The sequence below is a fragment of the Oryzias melastigma genome, linkage group LG8, assembly GCF_002922805.2.
Source record: "Oryzias melastigma strain HK-1 linkage group LG8, ASM292280v2, whole genome shotgun sequence".
Lineage (NCBI taxonomy): Eukaryota > Metazoa > Chordata > Actinopteri > Beloniformes > Adrianichthyidae > Oryzias > Oryzias melastigma.
This window is the reverse complement of record NC_050519.1, coordinates 74,636-85,631: the sequence shown is the minus strand read 5'-3', so window position 1 is coordinate 85,631 and position 10,996 is coordinate 74,636. Positions and strand designations below refer to the sequence as shown.

Below are 10,996 nucleotides of genomic sequence, written 5' to 3'. Positions count from 1 at the left end.
TGTCTGTCTGTCTCTCTCTCTCTCTCTGTCTCTCTGTCTGTCTCTCTCTCTCTGTCTCTCTCTCTCTGTCTCTCTCTCTCTGTCTCTCTCTCTCTTTCCTTTGTTTATCAGGCGTTCAGGAAGTTTGAAGAGATGAGCGGGAAACTGACGGAGCAGCACCGGAAGCTGACGAAACAGGTCCTCCCCGACACTCTGACCTCCTGAACGGAACTAGTCTGACCTGCTAATGAGTCCCAAAGGTCAAAGGTCAAACCTGTACGGGGCTCACAGGTGACCCCACAAAGTGTGGAGGTGTTAGACCGCTCACATGTTCAGGTCGTAGTGAACACTTCTAGACACCAGCAGCGATCGACTGTGGGCGTGTCGTACTTTTTCTTTTTTAGCTCCGCCCCCAAATCCTGCAGACTGCACAAGGATCCGTTAGTTCTGTTCACGTGATTCGTGCACGCCAAGGCCCGGACCATATCTGGCTCATTTAACTGTTTCATCTGGCCCACCAAACAGTTTGATGACCCGTAACAGTGTTTTATATTCCCTGCAGTCCTGCTGTCTCCCCACAGATGGCGCACTACTTTGTTCAGATGCAGAAAATGATTCTGCATTCACAGAGTTTGAAGATTAGTTGTTCGATATTCATGTGTGATTTCTTTTACGAGGTGAGTTACCAAAACACGCCACAGATCTGCTCCTGGTCCGGACCTGCTGTCAGATTCTAGAACCCTTTGTGGCCCCGAGTCAGAAAGTGGGCCCATCCCGGACTAGAATGTGGCATAAGGACACTTTTATTATCTTTACCAACACGTCAGGATTCATTTACCACACGACGACGGTCTCTGGAGGTGGTCATTTGAGCTTTAAGCAGACACGCCTGCTCTCCCCTTAAGATGCAGTTCCTCCTCTATGACCTTCGACGGACCGGACAAAACCCACAGAACCTGTTCAGGTCGACCCCCCTTTGGGTGCTATGTTCACACCGGACTCACGTTAAAGCCCTTCCAATGAGAAGTCTCTCTAGTGACGCGTCTGTTTGGGGCTTCGGTGTTCAAACTGTTGCTTTCATGCGTCTCTGCGCACGTTTTCAGGCTCTAAACCAGCTGATCCAATCAGGACTCGGGTTTGATCATGATGGCGTCTCTTTTAATTCGCAGAAGGGACGTTTGAAAATGGATCATGAAGGAGAAATTACACATTTTTATGACACCAAGTCTTTCATTTATCTGAATAGAGCTGAGAAACTCTGGAGGGAAATTCAGCAGATTCACACCAACCCTCTTCCAGCGGTGAGGACGTGTTGTCTCAGGTAGTCCGGTGTGAACACGTATGCTAAAAGCGTGTTCAATAACCCCCGTTCAGCTCGTCTTTGAGCACAGACCTGAGTCGTGTCACGTTTTACCACATTTCATCCAAAACTTCCCCTCATCCTCCACAAGGCAAAAGGCTCGAGAAGACGAGTGAACCAACACGCCAAAGAAACCGTAGAGCTTCCTCAATGATCCCACTGCGTCAACAAACACGTTCAGGCGTCATGAAGGCTTGAAGTCCACGTATGACGGTCCAGAGGTTCTGAGCGGTCTCGTCTCCTCTCAGGTGCAGGACGCCCGTTTGTCCCGAGACGAGGAGGCTGAGAAGAAAGCTCTGCAGGAGTACGACGTGATGCTGGAGAAGTGAGCACACGCAAACATGTAGAGAACACGCAGAGAACACACAGAGAACATGCAGGAAATGCACGTAAACACGCAGAGAACACATGAAGAACACGCAGAGAACACGCAGAGAACACGCAGAGAACACGCAGAGAAGATGCAGAGGAGAAAGGGGCGCCACCATGACGCGTTGAAGTTTCAATTGTTAGGAGAGGATCAGTCAGAAATGTTCTGGTTTCTTGTGAGAGCGGGTCAGAACGCAGCAGAACTGGGTCAGAGGCAAGCTGAACCAGTCAGAACCTAGCTCGGTCGGGTCAAAGCCCAGCTGAACATGGTCTGAACTGAGTCGGGTCAGAACCCAGTAGAACCCGCTCCTTCTCAGAACCTCCCCTCTCCTGCTTCTGTTCTGATGGCGTTGCTCCGCCCACAACCACCAAATGGTTCCTCAAATGGTTCCCGAGCGCGGCTGTGTCTGCAGCTCACCACTCCCCCAGGGGAGGGGTCAAATGCGGAGAACAAATTTCACACACCTAAGTGCGTGACAAATAGTGGGACTTTAACTTTAACTTTATTCAGGAGGTTCTGGCGGGTCAAACCCCAACAGTCTGTTTCCAGCTGTGTCCGGTTCTGCTGGCAGGTACATCCCGGTCCTCATGGGCCAGGCCAAGATCTACTGGAACCGCGAGAACTTCCAGATGGTGGAGAAGATCTTCCGCTCCTCGCTGGACACCTGCAAAGACTCGGACACCTGGAAGCTGAACGTGGCCCACGTGCTCTTCATGCAGAACAAGTACAAGGAGGCCATCGGCTTCTACGAGCCCATCGTCAAGAAGCACTACGACAGCGTGAGTCACCGTGACCCCTGATGACCTCTGGGGGCGGCGCCCAGCTCAGGTGACAGCCGCAGGTTTGCCTCTCTGTCCAGGTGGTGCAGTGTAGCATTCAGGAGTGTCCCTGCAAGAGCAAACCTTCGGTAACATCCGAGCTCCGCTGGTGTGCAGTGACCTTTCGTGACCTTTCTCCTCTGTGCACGACTGCTGCTGCGCTCTGCCAGAGAGGTTCTGTTCTGGCCCGGAAGTCGGACCAGAACAGAACCTCTGAGCTTTATGTGTGTGTGCTGATGCTGGTGTGTGTCTACAGATCCTGAGCGTGAGCGCCGTGGTCCTCGCCAACCTGTGCGTGTCCTACATCATGACCAACCAGAACGAGGAGGTAACCGAACCAGTGAGACCATCGGGGGGGGGGGGCTCAAACGTACCCCCCCTCATACGCAGAGGGCCCTCTAAGAGTACACGCCCCCTCCTGACAGAGACTGTGGCCCTGAAGCCCCAAACCCGTGTTCAGAGTAGAGCTGGGGGGGCTGCAGTCCGAGGGTCCCAAAGGCTCCTGACCCAACTGAGTCAGATCAAAACCCACCTGAACTGAGTCAGATCCCAGAAAACTGAAGCAGTCAAAGCCCAGTTAAGTCAGTCAGAATCCACCTCAATTGGGTCAGAACCAAGCTGAACCGGGTCAGAACCCAGCACAACTGAGTCAGAACCCAGCTGAAGAAGTCAAAACCCAGTTAAGTCAGTCAGAATCCACCTCAATTGGGTCGGAACCCAGCAGAACTGGGTTAGAACCAAGCTGAACAGGGTCTGAACTTAGTCGGGTCAGAACCCAGCAGAACCCGCCTCTCCTCAGAACCTCCTCTCTCCTGCTTCCACCAGGCTGAGGAGCTGATGAGGAAGATCGAGAAAGAGGAGGAGCAGATCTCCTACGACGACCCGGACAAGAAGGTGTTCCACCTGTGCATCGTCAACCTGGTGATCGGGTGAGAGGGGGAGGGGCCAGGTTTGATGGCGCCGCGGCGTCTGTGATGACTGACGCTCGTGTCCCTCAGGACTCTGTACTGCGCCAAAGGGAACTACGACTTTGGCATCTCGCGGGTCATCAAGAGCCTGGAGCCATACAACAAGAAGGTGGGCGGAGCCTCAGGAAGCTGCAGAAACCCGTCTGAGCGCGCTCAGTGCAGAGGAGCCGCTTCGGACCGCAGACTCGTGAGTTCATGCTTGTTCCGTCTGTGTCCAGCTGGGAACCGACACCTGGTTCTACGCCAAGCGCTGCTTCCTGTCCCTGCTGGAGAACATGTCCAAACACATGGTGCTGCTGCGGGACCCCATGGTCCAGGAGTGCGTCCAGTTCCTGGAGCACTGCGAGGGTGAGTCCCGGCTCCGCATGAGCGCTCCTCTGCAGACGCTCCTCTGAGCTCCTCTGTCCTCCTGCAGCGTACGGGAAGGAGGTGCCGGCCATCATCGAGCAGCCTCTGGAGGAGAACCCGGTCCACATCGGGAAGAACACCGTCACCTACGAGGCCCGGGTTCTGAAGGCTCTGTTCTACGAGGTGACGGGCTGGAACAAGTGAGGGACGGGTGCAGGGTCGGTTCTGATCCGATACAAAGACTCCATTTCAGAAGATGTCTTTATTCAGTAACATGATGTCGACGTTCTGTAGGTTTACTGATGCAGCTAACTCTACATTAGCAGGACAATCACATTCCTGTGTGTAAATACGGATCCAATACATTTTCAAAATAAAAGCATTCAAAAGCAGCTTTAAAAACTCCAGAGTTTTCCAGTCGCATCTCCACCTTCACTAACGGCAGAGGATCTTCTCAGCGTCCAAAATATTCTTATGAAAAGACATGAACTAAAAAGTGGCTTCATAGCTTCTCAGGAGACTAGGGATCGTGCGTTAGAGAACATGGCCGCGCGGCAGGTGAGACCTCCTCCTCAGGTAAAGGTGTGTTTGGTAGCAGGAATCCGGACGCCTGGACCGCTCAGGACAGCGGCCTCTTGGTAATGTCCTGCTCCGACAGGTAGAAGTTCAGGTACCCTCCCAGGGCGCCCACCGCCACCGCCGTCATGTGACTGGAGCATCCGTCTGCCAGGAGACGGACAGGTGAGGGTGCAGGTAAACAACAGCAGAAGCATCCATTCACCAGAACCGGCAGAAATAAATAAGACCACAACTCTTTTAAAGATCCAACTTTGAGTTTTTGCATTAAAAATAATATATAAGAATTCAAATGTGTTAAAAATATAGAATTTCTTTAGAACAGTCCAGATGTCCGTCAACAGGAAACCTGATGTCTCGTTTCTGGTTCTGAGGTTCTGCGGTTCGCTGCGTTCTGTTCTGTTTTACTGTTAGATCAAAGCATTCTTTTTTTTCTCATCTGGACGTGAAATTTCAGAAATAAAGCCAAAGGTTTTGTTGAATCCCTTCAACCAAAGTTCTCCTGCAGGTCTGTGAATGTTGATGTTCGAGCCAAAGAATGATGAAGAGACCTGGAAGGATCTTCTCCCTCCTCTTCACTCTCCGGTGAGGCTGCAGCTGCTCCAGCAGCTCGTCTCCTATGATCTGAGAGATGATGCTGTCTGCAAACACGGAGCAGAATCTGCGCATCAGTGCAGACGGACGCAGAATCTGCGCATTAGTGCAGACGGATGCAGAATCTGCGCATCAGTGCAGACGGACAACGTTTGCAAAAACAAGCATTTTGTTTAACTAGAAATGTATTTTAACCCTTAAAATCTTGTAATTTATCGGCACGTTTAACAACGACATCAGCTGTTTACAGTGATGTAGGAATGACCCCCCCCCCCCGTACTGATTTATTTCAACTATATGTTTGTTACAAAAAAGTTTTCAGCCTTATTTTAAAATAAACAGAAGAGTTATAACACAAAATTCACAAGATGTTTCAAATTAAAATCTCCAAAAATGTGTGAAAAAACCCCGCCTTCTTTGTTTTAATGGCACTCAATTGGTTGATACTCAGCCAATAGGAACCAAGGAATTCTAATCAAAACAAACGTGAGAGCAAACATGACAGAGGAGCGTCTGACCCATAGACTGTATATAAAATAACTGGACTGATCAAGCCCCCCTCCTTCCGTGTTCCATATAGGAAGTACCACTGGGTTCCAAAAAGGCCAAAGTCCCATTGACTTACATTGAGAAACAGACAGTTATTTCTCAGTCATTTTATATGTCAGAATAATCATTCTTCCTCTGCTGCTTTCTGCTTAACTTCTTTTTTCTAATCCTAATTTTTTTTTAAATATTTTTTTCCATTATCACAAGTTATTAGAGTTATAAATTGACCAATCAGATGGCTCAATAAGCGTTTGTGGGTCTGACGTCGAACGTCTGGGGGGTTTGATTGACAGATGACCAATGGGAGCAGACTTCATCAATGCTGCGCGAGAGAAACATTAAAGGACCTGATGGTATTTTCAAACAGAAAGAAGATCCAGCTGTTCACTTGTTAGGATGGTTATTTATTTTAAATACCGCTGGAAGCACTTCTCATGTGCATCTGATCAGACTAACGTGGCCGCATGTAAAGAGACGAGTTGCGGCGCGGGCGCGAGGGGGACACACACCGATCTGCAGCAGCGTCACCCAAATGCTCCTTTTATCTCGACTAAAATGAATAAATGTAAGTAAATCTAAAAGGACCGCTGACAGAATCAAATGTTGGAATGGTTCTCCCTCAAAGGCTTCAACAATGACTTGTACAATCAGCCCAGTCTCAGTAAAATGCGTACATATGCCACGATTTGGGAAATACCGTGTATAATACACCCCAAAACCGGTTTTTGCGTGCATATAATACGCGCGGTCCTAAACGTGTTAAAATGTGTTTTCCACGTTTGACACGTCCCCTGGTGGAGGCGTGAGCATCACAGACAGCCCCACAAACGAACAATTTGCTTTTCTAACCCTAACCATAACCGTAATCCTAACCTTAACCGGGAACGTCATTTAGAAAAGAGCCGGAGGATTTCTGACCACGTGATCAAAACCAAACCTAAAAAGCCATTCTCCCGAGCCGCCGTTATTGAAGGTGTTTAATCCGTGTATCATTCGTTCACGGATTGTGTTTACATCCGCGGTCGGTCTCGTGGTCGAGGCGTGGAAAGAGGCAGACGGTTGCAACAAACTCACTCCTGATTGGCTACAGTACTTCCTGTAGATTCGATGACTCAGCTACGACCCAGACCAATCGCTGAAGTTTGTTTGCAAATGGCGGTATCCATTTCAGGAATTGACGGTGAAAGCGGCGGCCTACTTTCACGAGGAGAGGAAGTAATGCATTTTCAATGGGGGACCTCATAGCTCGATCTGTCCATTGTTTTTACAGTCTATGGTCTGACCTCATTTATATCGACTCATTTTTATACAAGAAAAAATACTGTATGACATACGTATAACAAACATCAAATAGATTAGAAATGATGAATTTCTATGTTTTACTGTATAATATTTACTGTTTTCTTAAACTTATTTGGTTTATTTATATGAGAAGTCTGTGATGTTAGTTTGAATTTACTCTCAGCCTGTCGGTGAAAATGTGTCACTAAAATAATCTTGTCTAGATGTGTAGAATCCTCAGAAGAACAGCCCGTGTTATTCTTTACAGTTATTTCTGTATGGATAAAGTGCAGATAAAGTAGATTGTAGAATAAAACTTCTGCATTTCTGTCCATGTAGATGCAGATGAAGAAACCAAAGTCTGGTTTTATACGGTTCTAGATTATTTAACTATCATTTTTTTATTTTAGGGGGATTTCTCTATTTTTATTTTATTAACACACTTTTGATCTTTGATATAAAGCATAAAAATAATTTGTTTTTAACTAAAAAAAAAACATATTTACTTAGATTTGAGTTTTTGTAAAGTTTCAGGTTCATTCTGAAATGATTGAGTCATAATATGAATTATAAAGCAGTAAAAGTCCAAACAGCCTCACAGGGATCAGCAACTGGAGGACCGCAGTGTCTGCACGATGTCCACATATCCAAGCCCGACTCGTGACTGATTACCTGCTTCAGGTGTGTCCAGCCAATTAGAACCTGCCAGAGTAGGTATGCTGCAGGAATGCGGCCCTGGAGCTTCCTATCTCTGAAACATGAATGCAGCTAACCTTCACTTTATTCCTCAAAGGAGTGAGGAGAGTGAAGGATTCCATCCTGTTTTAAACCTGTCAGCGATCCTGTAGCAACAATGGCGTGCTGGGGGGGCGGGTGTGACTTACGGTCCCTCCCGAAGCAGCCCACCTCCTTGTCCTGCAGCCCCAGGATGTGCTGCAGCCAATCAGCTTTGAAGAAGTCTGAGAAACCGGCCAGCCCACAGATCAGGACTGCAGGAGAGAGAGCGTCATCAGAGGGAGGAGCTGCAGTCGGACCCAGACCTGAGTGGGCGGAGACTCACTGTTCTCGGTGAAGATGTCCACCGTCTGCTCGGTCAGGCCGGCGGCCACCACGTCCTGGTTGGTCTTCATCATGTTGGAGCAGAAGATGTTCTGGTACTGCTGCTCCGTCGTGTTGGCCCTGGAGGCTCTGGTGTCGCCCTTCAGCAGGTTGCTGCAGCCCCCCTGAGGAGGCAGATACGGGTCAGAGGTCGGTGGCGTTCTGCAGCTTCTCACAGCAGAACCTGCAGCTTCTCACAGCAGAACCTGCAGCTTCTCACCATCCGTCCGATCAGGAAGTAGAGCAGCTGGTGGGACAGCGAGTAGTGAGGACAACCGAAGCGGGTCATGGTGTCCAGGCAGGGTTTGGTGACGATGCAGGGCGTCCCGTTCTCCTTCCTGTTCCAGCAGGGGGAGACAGGTGAGTCTGAGTGGGCGTGGCCTAAAGGTTCTGCAGTACCAGGACTCGTACCAGGTCCCCAGCAGCAGCGTCAGACACTTGTCGCTGAGCTGCTCGTCATAACACTCTGTGCTCATGGTGGAGGGGTACACCAGGCTGGGGTCCGTGGAGACCCCCTCCTGAGGAACCTTCCAGAAGGTCCAGGACAGCAGAGGCTCGAACTCTGGAGGAACCAGGAGAGGAGGAGTCAGGATCCGGAGCATCCAGGTGAGCGTTTCAGGAGCGGCTCACCTTTGTAGTATTTGGGGTCGTTCTGCTTCAGGGCGATGACGGCTTTGTCCAGAGCCTGGTCGAGGCGCCGCAGCAGAGCCACCGCCGAGGTCCTCTGAGCCCAGCTGACCGTGTCGGTGTGAGGCCACGCCCCCACCGCTTCCTTCAGCTCCGCTTTTAGACAATAAGGGAAATGTTAGGATCGTCTGTTCTGCTGAGCTTTGACCTCAGTGACACTGAAAAGACGGAGGGGGCGGAGCTCTGGCGTTTCAGATGGAGAGAGGATGAAACGGCGGCGTGACGCCTTCAGCAGCTTCTCAGTCTAGATGGTTCTCCTGAAGCGACAAAATCCTAAAAAAATCCAACATTTCCTGAAAAGACAAACTAAATCCTGATAAAAAATAAAAACGAGTCAACGTCATTTATAGAAGAATCTGCAAAAGTAAACTTTTGAATTTCTATGGCAACGGAGGATTCTCATTGACCACGCCCACATTCCTCAAATGTTCCTATCAGATCTCAGCTTGAGCCAAAACCTTTTCACAGTATCCTGTTAAAGAATGTGTGGGTAACCAGGTAACGGCGTTTTTAGGAGCTCACCTGGTAAACATCGTTCAAAATCTGCACACATCTCATTTGCTGATTGTTTTTTCTTCACCACTTCCTGAAGATGACGGCGGAGTTTGGAGGGATGGAGTTTAACTTATAGAAGGTACTAAAGGGGATTTTATTTCTTTAAAATTCAGTTTGGGGGCCTCTTCCTGAGGTCAAAGGTCAATCCAGGTCAGTTGTGGGTGTGTCCAGTTTATCCATGACTGTTATTAATGTTAATAATCAAAAGTTATGAAACTATTTGACTGATAATGAAGGAAATGATTCTATTAGAATAACAATTGAGATTCTAATAATACAATTAGAGATAATAATGTAAACAAACTTTCATCTATTTGATTGTTTGACTCATTTATTCTTTTTTAATATAATTTATGAATCCTGTTTTCCCTGCAGGATTCAAAGCGTCATCTGCGCACGTGCCCTCAAAGCCGCGCGCTGACCTTGAAGGACCCGCTCTTTGGGGTCTTCGGCCCAAAGCCGTGCGTGCTGTTGCGTGTCAGTCTGAAATGTTCTGCGTGAAGCCTCGCGCGCGCGCGCCGCACCTGCGGTCATCCTCCAGCCTGCACCAGTGAACGGTTCTAAAAGTGAAGCTTCATGACTAAAAGTAGAAAAATCATCATTTCTGTCCCCGAATCCTCCTGAAGCTGCGGCTCCGAGGCGCGCGCGCGCGCACTAACTTTCTGCGGGAGTCGTCCCGCGCGCACCTACCCTGCAGCAGGACGAAGCCCACCGCCCCGTCCAGGTTGATGTGCTCGTGCTGCCGCTCCAGGAAGGACACGCCGCGAGACAGGCTGCCGAGCACGTCATCGATCACCTCCGCGCACGAGCCGCACGCGGACGCCGCGAAGAGCGCGAGCGCGGCAGCCAGCCGGAGCCCCGCAGCCCGCATCTTCATCCGGAGGAGACAGCCGAGGACCAGCTGAGGAGGACAGACTCTTCTGCTGGGGGAGGGACGTCAGTGACGCAGCAGCCGCGTCATCATGACCCCGCGCGCGCGCGCCGCCCCGAGCTGCAGTGATTCAGGACTTTACCGGACCTCCGCGGGAAACTCCGGTAAAAACGGTTTTTGTGTGTTTTCAATGTTTCTCTGACGGTGGAGGACATGTAGAAAGAAAATTAAAATGAATTTTTGAGTTTTTCTTTATTCCGATTGTTGTGAATCAGGAGAAGAAAGAAAATACGCTGGGCGGGGCCACAAGCTCCGCCCCTTTCTGATCTTCCACCTCCATGAGCGTCTTTGCTTTGAGGTTTGGATTTAAACCGTCCGGCTGGATGTTGATCATCAGTTTGTTCATGGTAGGTTGGGGGTGGGAGGGGCTGTGGGGGAGCATGTAAACAGAGAGCTCTCAGAGTTGACAGGGAAGGGGGCGGGGTCGCTCTGCGCCAACAGTCCCACCCACAACTCAGAGGTGAATTTTTGATGAACTCCTGCCGTTCTGCAGAAACTATGTCCTAGGAAACGACAGGTTTTGGCTGATCATGATGATGAAAGGACTTCTGGGAAGGTTTTGAAAACTTCAGAAGAAGATCGGAGTTAGACTTTAATCTCAGTTCATTCATAGATTTCACTGCAAGAGAGAATAATCTATTTATTTACATTTACTGTCGTTCTTTATCTTCTTTTTTGACAAAGATCTGCCGCCTAACGTGTTCCAGATCACTGGAAGCGCATCAGTTCAAGGCTGTAGAGCAGGAGGCCAAACTGAAGTCAAACTCCATAAACGTAGAACGGCGTGATCAATGAAGACGAACTGATCACATTCACTGTTAGAGTCTCATCAGCTGTGATTTCTGACAGAAATCTGATGCCGCAACGACAGTTTTTTAAATG

At 49.3% G+C, this 10,996-nt stretch overlaps 2 protein-coding genes and 1 long non-coding RNA gene across 5 annotated transcripts in view; 2 read left to right on the top strand and 1 right to left on the bottom strand.

Annotated features, from left to right (window-relative positions):
- Positions 1–4,235, top strand: part of flr (fleer) — an 11,298-nt gene extending 7,063 nt beyond the window's left edge. Inside the window, exons 12-20 of one of the 2 annotated variants that reach the window (XM_024271845.2) lie at positions 112–177; positions 1,588–1,664; positions 2,281–2,488; positions 2,569–2,616; positions 2,784–2,855; positions 3,353–3,456; positions 3,526–3,604; positions 3,714–3,843; positions 3,911–4,235. In XM_024271845.2, the coding sequence (XP_024127613.1) occupies positions 112–177; positions 1,588–1,664; positions 2,281–2,488; positions 2,569–2,616; positions 2,784–2,855; positions 3,353–3,456; positions 3,526–3,604; positions 3,714–3,843; positions 3,911–4,047 (921 nt within the window). In that variant the 3' untranslated portion in view covers positions 4,048–4,235. The remainder of the gene's footprint in view (positions 1–111; positions 178–1,587; positions 1,665–2,280; positions 2,489–2,568; positions 2,617–2,783; positions 2,856–3,352; positions 3,457–3,525; positions 3,605–3,713; positions 3,844–3,910) is intronic. The other variant, XM_024271846.2, reaches the window with a different exon arrangement.
- lg8h16orf89 (linkage group 8 C16orf89 homolog) lies at positions 4,091–10,099 on the bottom strand. Its single transcript, XM_024271847.2, has 8 exons — positions 9,874–10,099; positions 8,572–8,724; positions 8,353–8,503; positions 8,162–8,279; positions 7,904–8,066; positions 7,728–7,832; positions 4,971–5,060; positions 4,091–4,566 (listed from the first exon to the last, which is right to left on the bottom strand). Exons 1-8 carry the CDS (start codon positions 10,058–10,060, stop codon positions 4,463–4,465), a joined length of 1,071 nt encoding a protein of 356 aa, XP_024127615.1. The 5' UTR covers positions 10,061–10,099; the 3' UTR covers positions 4,091–4,462.
- Positions 8,719–10,996, top strand: part of LOC112146167 — a 4,841-nt gene continuing 2,563 nt past the window's right edge. The window contains exons 1-3 of one of the 2 annotated variants that reach the window (XR_002919223.2): positions 8,719–9,262; positions 9,559–10,218; positions 10,330–10,461. This is a non-coding gene — a long non-coding RNA (uncharacterized LOC112146167). The remainder of the gene's footprint in view (positions 9,263–9,558; positions 10,219–10,329; positions 10,462–10,996) is intronic. The other variant, XR_002919224.2, reaches the window with a different exon arrangement.